Below are 16,144 nucleotides of genomic sequence, written 5' to 3' on the forward strand. Positions count from 1 at the left end.
AGAAATATTTAATCTATACCAAGAATAATGAGAGACTCCGATAATTAATATGAAGTGCGGTATACAGGGCTAATTAAGAGTCAGGCGTAGTTATTAATATAACATATAATAATAATGATAAATTGAATCGTTTATTCGTACGTTTCGATCCTAAGTTCGGATTATCTTCAGCATTTAGATAAAACAATATCAGCAAGCAAATTATCGCAGGTACAAACACTATCAGAAATATCGGTGTTTTATTCCGGTGTTCAACGAAACGATACTAATAGGAATAAGCACTCGCATACTGCGGCAACGGTAATCAAGACAATTGTCTTAGGATCGAAACGTACGAATAAACAATTCAATTTATCATTATCATTATATATGTTATGCGTATTAATAACCACGCCTGGCTCTTAATTAGCCCTGTATACCGCACTTCATAGTTAATCTATGTTTTAATAATATGTTAAAGGTTTTTATAAAATATTTATATAATATTTGAAAAAATGTATATACTCATAAATATTTATGAATCTTTATCATAAATATATTGTGTGCTGTCTGGGTGAAATATTGTTTGCAATGTGTTGGATTATGCGATTTTGTGAGCTGATCGGAAAACAATTACGACTCCTGATCTCTTGCTGATGACATAGAAAATCAAATTTATTTACGACATATATCGAAATAAATAAATATTTTTTCGTATGTTATTGTTATATTCTATTCTTCTATTCTAGTCTATTTTTGGCTTTTGTAAGATGATTCATGTCTACATTTATTGGTATTTATAATAAAAAAAGAATTTTTATTATAAAGTATTACACATATAAAGGCTAATAAGAGCAGAAGTAATATTACGGTTATAAAAACTAATTTATTACATTTAATAAATATGTACTGATATAAACAATAAAGTTTAAATTAATCTAAAATTATAAACTCGAAAGTTAAAACAAATGAGAAAACAAACGTTTCGATCCAATTTTTCGGATCTTCTTCAGCGCAGTACAAAAAGCAAAATTAAAATCACCAAAGTCTAAATGTTTTTAACGTATAAACGTCTAATAAACATATTTAAACGCAATTACATCAGTAAACGAAATAAAACGTCGTAAGATTAACATTAATATGACTCTCACTGAGCCATCACATTTACGTTACTGTGGGAAGCGATCCTCTCTAGTTTTCTGACTACGAGGTTAGCAGGTGTTAAAATATAAAATATTAATCGCATCCTATAAATTAAAATAATTTTCTCATTACACCTCACTAATTATAAAATCCAAAATCACGTGCGTTATAAAACAATAATCTAACACATTGTATAAAAAAAATGCTAATAAAAACTTACATATATTTATGATGTGACAATATTTTAATTGTAACAGAAACAAAAGTAACGCTAGTGTAATCCTCATGTCAGTAGAACGGCTCAGAGGAAACTGAAGCTCAGTTGGAAACGAAAAGTGACAAACAATTATAATCATTTTGTATTTGTTATTTAACCTTAGAGTTTAGGTAGTCTCTCTATAGCTTCGATATAAATATCAGATAGATTTTCAGTATCAGTCTGTAGATTGAGACTATTATTTTGTCTTTTTATGTATATCATTTTTGATACTGATCTTTTTCCGTAATATATTTCTTTATCTAAAATATTAATGTTCTCCCAATCAAATTCATGGTTAAAATTAACGCGGTAGTCCGTTATTACTGATTTAGTATTACTATTTCTAACTATGTGTTTCTTATGTTCAGAAATTCTTGTGGTCAGTCTTCTACTAGTCTGGCCCACGTAAGAAGCGTCACAGTTTGAACAATTAATTTTGTAAACAACGTTGGTATTATTCATTTTAGAAATAGTATCTTTATGTACTCGTATATATTTATTTAATTTATTAAAGCTAAAAAAGGATAATTTAATATTCATGTTCCTAATAATATTTCTAAATTGTTCCGTCAAACCGGGTAAAAATGGTATAGTGAAAAAAACGTCTTTTTTCACTATTATTATTATTATTGTTACCGTTAATTGTGGTATTTTTTAATTTTTTGAATAATATTACTAGACGTTGGTTAATAGTATTAAAGATCAAGTTATAAGCGGATAACAGTTTTCTAAAAGTATGTTGACAACGGTAACGAGATTTTTATAATGAAATCGTGGATGTGACAATAAAATTGTTCTATCCACTAGACCGTATATAGTTCCCCGCTTTTGACAAAATGGATGCTGAGACAAGAAATGTAAATATCGCCCCGAGAATGTCGGCTTGTGATACCAATCAGTAATTATCTTGTTGTTTTCTAAAATTAATGTCAAATCTAAAAAGTTTATTTTATTATTATCGTCAGTTTCCAGAGTGAATTGGAGTCTATTATGATAAGAATTAAAAATCATAAGTGTGTGATCAATTAAAGTCAAAGGAACAGTCAATACAATGTCGTCAACATAACATATCTAAAGTAAATCAGGGGTGAATTTTAACAATCGTAATGATTTATTCTCAAGATCTTGTAAAACTAGATCTGCAATCACTGGTGAGAGAGGAGAACCCATGGGCGTTCCAAAGGTTTAGCGGTAGATAACGTTATTAAAAATAAAAAAGATAGAATTTAAAACTAAGCCTATTCCATTTAAAAATTCTGATTTTGATAAGTCACAATTCTTTGAAATAAATTCCCATCTAGAGGAAATACTTTCAAGAGCCAAATCAATAGGGACGTTAGTGAATAGCAAGACAACATCTAACGAGATTAATTTAAATTCATTATCAATGTGAATCTGTGACAATTTTTTTACTAGTTTAAAACCGTTGTCAACACGACCTTCAGGCACTGGGAGGCCTTTAACTATAATCTTGTGCAGGAAAGTCGCCAAGTTATACAGAGGAGTGTCAACCGATGACACTATTAATCTGAACGGGCAGTTTTCTTTATGGACTTTAGGCAAGCCATATGCCCTGGGGAAAGTTCCATCAATAAACAACAAAAGTCTGTATTCATTAGTTGAAATAAACTTAGAATTTTTCCAGCGAACTAACAAGTCATGAAGACTGTTTATCAATTTTCTAGTAGGGTCTTTTTTTATCAACGTATATGTATTATTATCTTTCAACAAGTCTTCAATATTTTGTGTATATTTATCTTTATCCAACGCTACCGTTATATTTCCGTTATATTATCCGCACGTGTAAGGATAAGATTTTTATTTTCTTTTAAGAAATTTTTTGTAATGTGATTTAAATGTGAAAGCGTATTATTTGCTTCATTCGTAAAATAAAAATAAGTCGAAATAGATTTTATCACATTACTTGTTCGATTTCTTATAATTGTACATTCTCTAACCGGTAATTTTCTAATATTATTTTCAATGTTCTTAACAAACTCAATTGTTAAATTAGTTCTGTTGTCAAAAGGTAAACTAAAATTACTCCCTAACTGTAAAAAACATTGGATATCATTGGGAATATTAATTGAAGACTTGTTGATAAACCATTTATCTTTCAACTGTTTTAAATCTTGACATGTATTATTGAAAGAAGCAGGATCTATTCTAACGTTCGTTATTTCATCCGAGGTGTTCCGCGTTACTTTGTTATTATTAAAAGAAACATAATTAGGACATGATTGTATTGATAGCTTATGTTTTGAATCTGAATTATTATATTGATAAGTATAGTGTATCGGTTTTATGTCACGAATGTTTAATTTTTTCTGTAGTAAGAAATTAAATTTTTTATTGTATCTTTCATTTTCTTTTAAAAAATGAGTATATAGCGGACCACACAGCGTAGTCAGAAAACTAGAGAGGATCGCTTCCCACGTAAATGTGATGGCTCAGTGAGAGTCATATTAATGTTAATCTTACGACGTTTTATTTCGTTTACTGATGTAATTGCGTTTAAATATGTTTATTAGACGTTTATACGTTAAAAACATTTAGACTTTGGTGATTTTAATTTTGCTTTTTGTACTGCGCTGAAGAAGATCCGAAAAATTGGATCGAAACGTTCGCTTTCTCATTTGTTTTAACTTCCGAGTTTATAATTTTAGATTAATTTAAACTTTATTGTTTATATCAGTACATATTTATTAAATGTAATAAATTAGTTTTTATAACCGTAATATTACTTCTGCTCTTATTAGCCTTTTATATGTGTAATACTTTATTTGAATTAAAGAGCATTTAATTAGTATAATTTTTATTATATTTTACAATTACATCAAATGCGAATTGATATTCCTCGTCTTTGTTACTACTTAGATAGTATTTGTGATTTCTTAAAAAGAGACTAAAAAAATAAACTATAAAGACTAAAAAATTTAACTAAATTGTTTTTGAGTGTTCTTCACTATAAACTTTCGACAAATGTGTATAATATAATATGTGCACAGAAAAATTAATCAATTATGCATTGAATAGAAAGAATAAGATAATATGACATCTTTTACATTAAATACCTCAATGGTTAATTTCTTTATGCATTTATATTATGTGATTATGCAAAATACATTTAATGTAATATATACACAGTATATTCGCACTTTTAACATCATACATTTAATATACAGAGTGTCTCTAAAGTCTGATCCAGACTTCCCTTATCTCGGAAATGGCTTATTTAGATATGAAACGTTTCAAACAAAAGTTGTAGAATATTAAGAAGGAACAGATGATGAAAATATATGAATTTAACCTATTGAAGTGGTCATGTGAAGGTCATAGATGTTTTCTTAAATGGAACCCCTCCTTTTTATTACATATTCTTATAAAACTCTTTAATTAAAATAGTTTTGTAAATTTCAAAGTTGACATACCACCGACATTCGCATTACCCGATGAACATTGCAGGAAAATTGTTCGGTCGGAATTGTATATCATAGACTTACACAAGATACATAAATAGGTAGTGTTTAGAAAACGTCTCGACAAGAATTATAAGAATATGCAATGAAAAATTGGGGGTTCCATTTAAGAAATATAACCATAAAAGAAACAGAGATTTTATTCAGTACATATCGAAAACGTATTCCAAAAAAGTGCGATCAAAAAAATTTGACAGTGAAAGAAGTAACCAAAAACATTCGCAAAATTAATTATTTAGGAAATACGGATACAAGATTGATAAAAAAGTGCACGACCAGTAAAAGATGAGCCTCGCAACAATAATCGATGCCACTACAAAAACTGCTCCTGTTTTCTTCGGTGTTGGCAAGATCACTATTATCCCAACACTGATTACCGCGCTTGTATACTTCAATTACGATCTCATAAATCCGGAGAATTATCCACGCGTGACAAAGGAATTGAAGAAAAGTTACGATTTTGTCGTAATCGGTGGCGGTTCGGCCGGTAACGTGGTTGTTAATAGGTTGACCGAAAATCCCAAGTGGGACGTTCTGCTGCTTGAAGCTGGGGGCCACGAAACCGAAATAACTGATGTGCCGATACTATCTCTACACTTGCACAAAACTAAACTTGATTGGCAATATCGCCCGCAACCGCAAGAGACGGCTTGCCAAGCTATGGTCGATCATCGATGTTGCTGGACTAGAGGCAAGGTAGGAAATAAAATCATCAATTCAATAAATTCAGATATGAAAAAGGCTAACAGTCAGGCACAGATATTATAAGTGCAACAAAATTATTTTTAAATTATTTTATACTTATTTTGAACGCTTCGATTCTTTCTTTGAATCATCCTCAGTATGTCATTTAGCAGTCTATACTGTAAATACTTAATATAATGAGTGACCTCGAAAAAAAATGATCTGATCAAATTATATCAAATTAAATCTAATCAGATCTAATTTTTTATCTGATTTGATATGAGTGGATCTGGTTAGATGTGGAGCATATACGAATAGATCTAAAAAGATCTTGTTGAATTTACATGTTTCTCCTGAAGTATATGACTAATTATGATTAATTAAATCTAAGGATATTTGGTCAGATCTAGTCTGTTTTGGTAATATGCATATTTTATCTATCACGATATCTAACTAGATCAAATCATATTTGCTCATATCTAACTTTGCATATGTATTCATGTAAGGTCAGATATGAGCAGTTATGATTATATCAAATTTGATCTATTCAGATATGATAATATACATAGAGAAGCCTTCACTTGCGCACAGTACAATTGTCCACGGTGATATTGAACACAAGATTGCGCACATTTCTTTTGTGCACACTCCTTCCACGCCTACACATGCACACACACGCACACACACCTACACACAAGGGAGGTGCAAAAGGGGAAGGGGCCGAATGCCCCCCTTCTTTCCCCTTTTCGCACCCACCCCACCGGGTAGCATGCGTGGAAGGAGTGTGCGCAAAAGAACTGTGCACAAAAGAACTGTGCGTAATCTTATGTGTCCAATAGCACTATACGCAATTGCAACGTGGGCGATTGTACTGTGCGCAACTGAGCCTCTCCCATATACATATATGTGTATCTTCATATCTGACTAAATCAAATTAGATATAATTATATAATTTTTTTATTTGCCGCTATGCGCCGCATGGCTCTATATCTTTCTCGTATTTGAATTTTAGTCAAAATATATAAAATTGAGGAAACTGGCTCTACTAAGATTAATAGTTGTGTAAAAAGTGCGGGAAGTTGACAATTGGACACGAGTGCGGAATGGACGCACGCCTTCGGCTCGTACGTCCACTCCGCACTCGTGTCCAATTGTCAACTTCCCGCACTTGTTACACACAATATTTTATATTACAAGTGGTGCGTCTAAAGTTTAAAAAAGGACTTGCGGGGTGATATGATTGGGGGATAAGGAGAGTGTCGGAAATGAGCTGTGTGGGAATGAATGAAACTGTGCGGAAATGAATAAAACTGTGCGAGAATGAAATATTACCACACTGTTTCGAGTGGAAAATTTCTCGTGTGTGGAATTAGTTATTTCTCGCACAGAAGATATGCGCGTAATGGGCGACTTTCCGTGCACGTGTAATATAAAAGTATTATGTACTTGTTTATATTAGTTTTTTAACTCGATTCCAATATAGGGAATTAATTATTTAATTACATTAAATTACTTTAACAAACTTTCGGTGCTGTATGGAAGATATTTTATGGAAGATATGATCATTCGCGGTTTTTATATCTATCCAGATCTACGACATAGATTTACATAGATCTGATTAGGTAAACCCAAAATGCAGATTTGATCATATCTTATAATTGAGATCTAATTTGATCAAAGCATATATATATGATTTTTTTTCCTGGGACTTTATTTGAGCACAGTACAATTGAACACATTACAAATGGACACGTTACAAATAGGCACGACATTTTGCACACGATTCAATTGGACATCGTGCTTTTGCACACTGTTCTTTTACACATAATTCAATTACACACCATTAAATTACACACAAAGAACAGTATCCAATTGAACCGTGTGCAAAGTATCGTGTCTATTTACAACGAGTATTAAATAATTAATTTACATACTTCATAAAATTAGAAACATTACGCGCCAAAAAGAACCACCGCATCGAAAAATCTTCAATTAAAGTTTTTGTTTTGCAATTATATTCTATTTTTATTTGCTATTTCCAGCCAGAAATGAATAATCAAATTAACGTCGAATTGATGTCGATTCGACATCGATTTATCTAATCAACATTGATTCAACGATGAATCGACGTCAATTCGTCGTCGAATAGATATCATTTCTGGCTGGGATTAAGTTGTTCTATTTTGCAGAATCTTCATAGTCAATTAATTAACATTTTAGGTGCTTGGTGGGTCTAGTGTTTTAAATACGATGTTATACATTCGCGGCAATCATCGCGATTTTGATCAATGGCGCGATTTCGGGAATCCTGGTTGGGGTTATGAAGATGTTCTCCCATATTTCAAAAAATCGCAGGATCAAAGAAATCCATATTTGGCACGCAATACAAGGTATCATAGTACAGGTTTGTATTGATATTTCAATTATTATCTACTATGTATGCGAAATGTTGAGTTTGTATGAAATGTAATAAATATTATCTTAATTAATAACTACAAATAAGAAAGACTTAAGAGCCATACACGGATGTTCCTTACATACATTTCCAACGAAAATTAATTTTTAAACAAAATGTGCATACAGGCACATATTATTCTTAGTGTACTACCAAGACTTTATAACGTAAAATATCTCATACTTGATATTTAATTTCATAAACCCCTATACCCCCCTAAAGAAATAAAGAAATAAATGCGAGAGAAAAATATAGATCCGAAAGTCGCTGAATCGGGAATCGAACCCAAGATCTTTCGCTTGCCGGGCGACTGCTCTTCCAACTGAGCTATTCAGACTCTTCGATTCTATAGCTTTTTTCTTTGCTTGTAAATACTCTGAATAATGCCTTTTTCGCCGGCATGTGTGTAAACACTAAAAAGTATATCAAAGGCTCTGTAATATTAAACAATAACTATAAATAAGAAAGGCCTATGATCCATACGCGGATGTTCCTTATGTACATTTTCAACAAAAATTAATTTTTCGTTGGAAATAAATGAAATGTGCACATAGGCACATATTATTCTTGATGTACTACCAAGACTCTCGGGTTCGATTCCCGATTCAGCAATTTTCAGATCTATATTTTTCTCTCGCGTTTATTTCTTTATTTCTTTAAAGAGGTATAAGAATTTATGAAATTAAATCTCAAGTGAGATATTTTACGTTATAAAGTCTTGGTAGTACACTAACAATAAGAATAATATGTGCACATTTTGTTTATTTCCAACGAAAAAGTAATTTTCGTTGGAAATGTATATACGCAAGGAACATCCGCATATGATTCTTAGACCTTTCTTAATTGTAGTTATTATTTAATATTACAGAGCCTTGATATACTTCTTACAAGAGAACGGTCGGAAGTGTCCCTCACCGATTTTAATGAATCTTGAATATGTTGTGGAGCATTAAAAAATATGAGTCTCGTAATTTTTTTTAGCGGCGTATCTCGACATTTAGAGGGTAAACCACCCTCTTGAAAAAATCGTTTTTTTTATTTCTAATATTAAAAAATGTTTCAAGTAAAAGTTTTATGGTTTTTAATGCTCTTTAAAACAGCGCAAAAGAATTTTTCAAAAATTTCAAATTTTTTGAAATTCCACTCTTTCCATAATTTTTAAAAATTTTTAATTTTTTTTATAAAAATTCTGAAAGCTTATTTAATTTCAAATCCAACCATATATAAAAAAGTTGTATTCCGACAACGCATTTTTGAGAAATAAGCTACAGTAAAACCTCGTTTATCCGAGGTAATGTGGGGAAGGGGTACCTCGGATAAGCGAAAACTCGGATAACACGGAATAAATAAAAAAAACTCGAAAGCTTCCCTTATTTTTGGTATATTTAAAATGGTAACAAGAGAATTTAACCACATTAACATATGAAAATGAAAAATTAACGAACGTGGATTAATTTTTCGCGTAACAAGCATTACACTTACATATTACAAACGTGGTTTAAAAAAGTCAGTGATAGAGCACTGCTTCAACCTGCTCATTCGTTTTTTAGCTGCAATATCTCGTCATCGTTTCATCAATAAGAGATCACTTGCAGTATTTTCCGGCTGTTCCTCGATATATTTGAGAGCTAGTTCAAGCGCATTTAATCCTTCTTCGTGGCTGATTACCGGACTTTCTTCCGCCTCGCCGTCTTCTATATCATCCGCGATCTCTTCTCCAGAATTTACGAGTTGGCCAATTTCGTCGTCTGTAAGTTCTTCTTCACAATCATCACCATGAACCCATTCCTCAGTATCGTTTCTTTCGATGTTTTCACAACCAAGAATCTGCTCCATAATGCTATGCAGATCTACATCGTCTGCTATTTCATCGCTTTGATTGTTAGAACACAAGATTTTTGCCCATGATCTTTCAAGCGTAAGCCTTTGGACAACATCCCAAGCTTGAACTGACCAGTAAATAACACTTTTCATATTTATTGCTAGCAAACACTCTTTAAGGGTACTACCCGCGGCGCTTTTTTCCAGAATTTCTTGCAGCAAAAAACGTCGATAATGACGTTTGAAAGTCTCGAGTACGCCTTGATTCATTGGTTGTCCAATGGAGATCACATTCGGTGGAAAAAATTTTACAATTATATTTTCACTTCTGAGAACCGACTCGTTCGGGTGTGATGGAGCGTTGTCGAGTAACAAAATAGCTTTTCTTGGAAGACCATTTTTGTTTAAAAATCTCTCAACCGAAGGGACGAATTGTTCGGAAAACCATTTTTGGAAAAGATCGCGACTCATCCAAGCACTCTTTTGATGCACGTAGTAAACTGGCAAGGCTTCCGGTTTGATGTGTTTAATTGCTCTCGGTTTAGCCGATTTCCCGATACACATCAACGGAAGTTTGTGTGTACTGGACGCGTTACTGCATGCTAAAATGCTGACCCTTTCTTTGTTCTTTTTGTACCCCGGAGCAACTGCTTCTTCTCGCGAGGCCAATGTTTTAGAAGGCATCATTCGAAAATTCAGACCAGTCTCGTCGCAGTTATAAATTTGATCCCGCAAGTATCCCTCTTCTTGTACAAGCTTATTAAATTCTTCTTTAAATTCATTCAATCCGCCTTCATCAGCTGACATTTTTTCGCCACAGATGCTTAACTGACGAATAGCGTGTCTTTTCTTCCATCTGTTGAGCCATCCGCAACTTGCCGTAAAAGTTTCGCTTTCATCGGGAAACTGCTTTGCAAGCATCATGGCCTTTGCCTGTAAAATGGAGCCTGAAGGGGGAAAAACGATATTGTATCGATGACGAATCTTCAAACTCCGGAGTGTGCTTACCTGATACTGGCAGTCCCTTTTCTCTCATTTGAGTGAACCATAAAATAAAGCTTTATCAACTTTATCATACTCTACCGGTTTCATCGTTTTACGACTAGTCATCGCACCGCCCGATTTTATTGCGAATTGCTCTAAATTAGATCGATTTCGACCAATCGCCAACGGTGGTCTCTCCAACACCATAATCAGCCGCGACATTGTGAATGATTTCTCCTCTATCCAATTTTCTAATTGCTTCCAACTTTTTCTCTACACTCACGACGACTTTTTTTCGCTTCTGCGACATATGTATGTATGTACACGATGTTTTTTCATTGACTGTTGAAGCCCAACTGTTAAATTCTACCTCACAACCGCGGAGAACAAAGCGTGTACTACTAACAAGCTCGTGCGTGTTTAAACAAAGAAGTAGCAATCGCAAACTATGTATGTTGTACTTCGCGCGCATCGCATAGCAGCGAAGCGTCATCCGTTTCATCTGAATTTTTTCGTATTATCCGAGCACACAGCTCGGTTAACGCGGAGTGTTCGAATAAGTCCGGTGGCTCGGATAACGCGAAGACTCGGTTGATCGAAAACCGGATAAACGAGGTTTTACTGTAGAAAAACCACTATACACGCTCCATTTGTATCTACTAGACGCTCGCTACTCGTGATGACCGTCTTTTCTTTGTAATCTCATAGAAAGAATGAAATATCGATACAAAATTTATATATATTGTGTTTAATAATTAAATTTATAACAATTTATATATTTATAAATATAAAAATTAATACAAAGTAATTTAAATTTATATATTAAAATCTTTTATATATTATAATATTATAGAACAATTGTGTGGCAATAAATAATTTACATATATGTAAATTAAGAATAAGAAATAATATTTCAAGTAAAATGAAAGTAGAGCCAGTCGAGGAAAATCAACAAGAAAAGTCTCTCAAAAATGATGATCGTGAAAGAAATGTTTTATACGAGGGCAGTCCGATAAGTACTTAGCCTCATCGCCCGATGGTGCCAGTATCGCAAGAGAATTTTACTATCGTGTAGTACATTCTCGTAGACGGCTACTGTCAAAATTTCAGCCGAATTGGACTCGTAGTTTTGTTTTGACCGCGTGTGAAAGCGGGTGTGTCCGCGGATTTTAGAAAAATGGAAAAAGAGCAATATCGGTCGGTGATTCAATTCTTGTTTTTGGAAGGGAAATCGCAGCAAAATCAAAGATGTCGAAATGAAGAATCTTTGATTTTGCTGCGCGATTTCCCTTCCAAAAACAAGAATCGAATCACCGACCGATATTGCTCTTTTTCCATTTTTCTAAAATCCGCGGACACACCCGCTTCCACACGCGGTCAAAACAAAACTACGAGTCCGATTCGGCTGAAATTTTGACAGTAGCCGTCTACGAGAATGTACTACACGATAGTAAAACTCTCTTGCGATACTGGCACCATCGGGCGATGAGGCTAAGTACTTATCGGACTGCCCTCGTTTAAAACATTTCTTTCACGATCATCATTTTTGAGAGACTTTTCTTGTTGATTTTCCTCGACTGGCTCTACTTTCATTTTACTTGAAATATTATTTCTTATTCTTAATTTACATATATGTAAATTATTTATTGCCACACAATTGTTCTATAATATTATAATATATAAAAGATTTTAATATATAAATTTAAATTACTTTGTATTAATTTTTATATTTATAAATATATAAATTGTTATAAATTTAATTATTAAATACAATATATATAAATTTTGTATCGATATTTCATTCTTTCTATGAGATTACAAAGGAAAGACGGTCATCACGAGTAGCGAGCGTCTGGCAGATACGAATGGCGTGTATAGTTGTATTTCTAGCTTATTTCTCAAAAATGCGTTGTCGGAATACAACTTTCTTATATATCTCTTTTCTTATATATTGGATTTGAAATTAAATAAGCTTTCAAATTTTTTATTTAAAAAAATTAAAAATTTTTTAAAATTATAGAATGGGAAAGAAATTTCGAAAAAGAAATTTTTGAAAAATTCTTTTGCACTATTTTAAAAAGAATTAAAAACCATAAAACTTTTACTTGAAACATTTTTTTAATATCTTTTACCGTTTTGACGGTATTAGCTCAGAAATTAAAAAAACGATTTTTTCAAGGGAGTGGTTTACCTCCTAAATGTCGAGGTACGCCGCTAAAAAAAATACGGGTCTCATATTTTTTAATGCTCTACAACATATTCAAGATTCATTAAAATCGGTGAGGGACAATTCCGACCGTTCCCTTGTTAGTGTAAATATTATCTTGTTATTTTATTTCTAGGAGGATATCTAACCGTACAGGAGAGTCCTTATACTAGTCCATTGGGTGTGGCGTTTCTGCAAGCTGGTGAAGAAATGGGTTATGATATTAAAGACATCAATGGTAAACAACAAACAGGTTTTTCGTTGCTCCAGTTTACAATGCGTCGGAACTCCAGGTGTAGCACTGCCAAAGCATTCATACGACCCATTCAGCTAAGAAAGAATTTCCATCTCTCTTTGTGGAGCCACGTAATTCGAGTACTAATAGATCCGCAAAGCAAAAAAGCATATGGAGTAGAATTCATTAGAGACGGTCGTAAGGAGGTGGTATTTGCAAAGAAGGAAGTGATTCTTTCCGCTGGCGCTATCGGTAGTCCACATTTATTAATGCTTTCGGGTGTAGGACCACGTATTCATCTGGAGCAACTGGAAATTCCCATAATTCAAAACTTGCCTGGAGTCGGACAGAATCTGCAAGACCACATCGCAATAGGTGGGCTCGTTTTTCCGATTGACTATGAGGTCGGCATTGTAATGAATCGAATGGTAACCGCCAACTCGGCATTGAAATACGCCATCACTAAAGATGGCCCATTGACGTCCAGTATCGGTCTCGAAGCGGTCGGCTTTATTTCTACCAAATATGCCAATCAGACTGACGACTGGCCCGATATCCAGTTCATGATAACATCTTCGGGGATTAGCTCCGCTGGTAGTCATGCAAAAGATGCTCATGGTTTAACTGACGAATTTTACAATGAAGTGTTTGGTAAAGTCAACAATCGTGATGTCTTTGGTGTATTTCCAATGATCCTCAGGCCTAAGTCGCGTGGCTACATGAGACTGAAATCCAAAAATCCCTTGGATTATCCTCTACTCTATCATAATTATCTCACGCACCCTGAAGATGTGACTGTACTTCGCGAAGGTGTCAAAGCGGCAATTGCCTTCGGCGAAACGCGCACTATGAAGAAATTTGGTTCCAGATTTCATAGCAAACCAATACCTCATTGCAAGAACATTCCACTTTACACTGATGAATACTGGACGTGTATTCTAAAGGTGTACACTTTATCTATATATCATATGAGCTGTAGTGCTAAGATGGGCCCGGCCAGTGATCCTATGGCGGTCGTAGATCCGGAACTCAAAGTTTATGGAATCGAGGGTCTACGGGTTATCGACGCATCAATTATGCCAACTATTACCAGCGGCAACATAAATGCTCCCGTAATCATGATAGGCGAAAAAGGTGCCGATTTAATAAAGGCAACGTGGATAGGAATGTCCTATTCTAAAGGAAACAATATCACTGTCACTGCTTCTTATTGATATATAATATATACCCATACAGCACCGAAAGATTGCAGAAACAATGCATAGATCTAACATTGAAACATTGTAATATTGCATGAGAGTTGCGAATTGTTTCTACAATGTTACTGTAAGATTGCGGCAACGGCTGGATGACCGCTTTTGTAATATTGCAATGAAATATTATAGCAACATTGCAATGTAATGTATTTGAAAAAATGCAACGTTGCTGCAAATATATAGTAATATTACTTTTTTTATTTAACTGGCAAAAATTTCGTCTTTTAAAAATATATTTAGATATAAATTGTGATATGCAAACATTGATTGGAGTTAATTATATCTTTATTAAAAATTTTTACCAAATCCATTTAATTATATATTATAAATATTTCTTTATTCGCTGAGTTTATATTTCTTTACTTATTGTATATCTAATACATATACATCTTTTTAACATTTTATTAGTCATACGTTAGTGTATATGTATATTTTATTCTTTTATACTAAAATATTTCTGAAGATATTAATCTATATGTTAATCTATGAGTAATGTTATTATCTTTATAATAATCATTGTTTATTATGTTAGAACTTGACAAAGCGTACAAGACTTATTATATATATACACACTCACACACACACACACACACACACACATATATATATATATATATATATATATATATATATATATTAATATATATGAACAGTTAATTTATTGACCAAAACTGGCTTATTTTATTACGTGCAAAAAAAATTACAACGTTTCGATTACTGCTTGTGATCCTTTTGAAGTAAACTGAAAAATACATTGTTAAATTAAATTAAAGGAATACACACAAAATTTAATTATAAAATCATAAATTCTAACTCACATAAACAGGCGAATTGATGGTAATCGCTCACGTCTCACATTATTCTGTGGAGCGTCTATATTCAAACGGTGTTCAGTTTATAATGACATAGCGATCATAAAAAGGCAAAAAGACAAAAAGACAAAAAGTCAAGCGAATAAACAAACGCAAAAACAACAACCTAAAGTAAAAACAAGTTATCATATACAGAATTTAAGCTCTCTGTGTCTTTTTGTAAATTAATCGTATTTTTCGTTTTCTTAATATAAAACATTTCCGCCACCTCTCTCTTACGCAATTGTTTTTCCTTATGCAAAATAACAGGATTCTTCCAGTCAAAATCATGGTATTCCGTAAGACGATGATCTGTAATAACAGAATAGTTATCTTGAGAGCTATTCATATTTCGTTCGTGCTCCCTTATTCTAACATGTAAATGGCGTTTCGTTTGTCCGATATAAGACGCATCCCAATCTCTACAATTAATTTAATAAACCAGTTCTGTGTGTTTATCGTAATTTAGCTTATCTTTTCCAGTTTCGATAATGCAATTAAGTTTTTTCGGTATATTGAAGAATACCTGGAGACGCAATTTTTTCAAAATAAGACGTATGTTGTCACTAACTTTATTAACAAATGGAATCAGAACAAAATCACCATCCTTGTATCTTTGCTGTACTTCCCTAGTTCTACCTATGTTACCATAGGTGATTCCTTTCAACCGTTTATTAATGTGATATTTAATTAAGTCAGGAGGGTAACAATTATTCAATAAAATCTCTTCAACAATCTTAAGGTTAGAATCATGAAATCGTTGGTTAGATAGCAACAAAGCCTGATCAATTA

General features: G+C 33.0%; 1 protein-coding gene across 1 annotated transcript; it reads left to right on the forward strand.

The window, feature by feature from the left end:
• Positions 1–5,145: 5,145 nt before the first annotated feature.
• LOC114931597 (glucose dehydrogenase [FAD, quinone]) lies at positions 5,146–14,466 on the forward strand. The gene is made up of 3 exons (XM_029303719.1): positions 5,146–5,556; positions 7,765–7,948; positions 13,147–14,466. The coding sequence occupies exons 1-3, from the start codon at positions 5,146–5,148 to the stop codon at positions 14,457–14,459; spliced, it is 1,908 nt and encodes a 635-aa protein (XP_029159552.1). The 3' UTR covers positions 14,460–14,466.
• The last annotated feature ends 1,678 nt before the right edge of the window (positions 14,467–16,144 follow it).

The sequence above is a fragment of the Nylanderia fulva genome, unplaced genomic scaffold (assembly GCF_048542155.1).
Source record: "Nylanderia fulva isolate GAGA-0341 unplaced genomic scaffold, ASM4854215v1 Scaffold58, whole genome shotgun sequence".
Taxonomy (NCBI): Eukaryota; Metazoa; Arthropoda; class Insecta; order Hymenoptera; family Formicidae; genus Nylanderia; species Nylanderia fulva.

Bases quoted from the DNA above. Each gene is read 5' to 3' on its own strand.
- LOC114931597 (XM_029303719.1), top strand. From the start codon at position 5,146: ATGAGCCTCGCAACAATAATCGATGCCACTACAAAAACTGCTCCTGTT. The intron at 5,557-7,764 runs GTAGGAAATAAA...TTAACATTTTAG, and splicing joins GTTGCTGGACTAGAGGCAAG to GTGCTTGGTGGGTCTAGTGT. The intron at 7,949-13,146 runs GTTTGTATTGAT...TTTTATTTCTAG, and splicing joins TACAAGGTATCATAGTACAG to GAGGATATCTAACCGTACAG.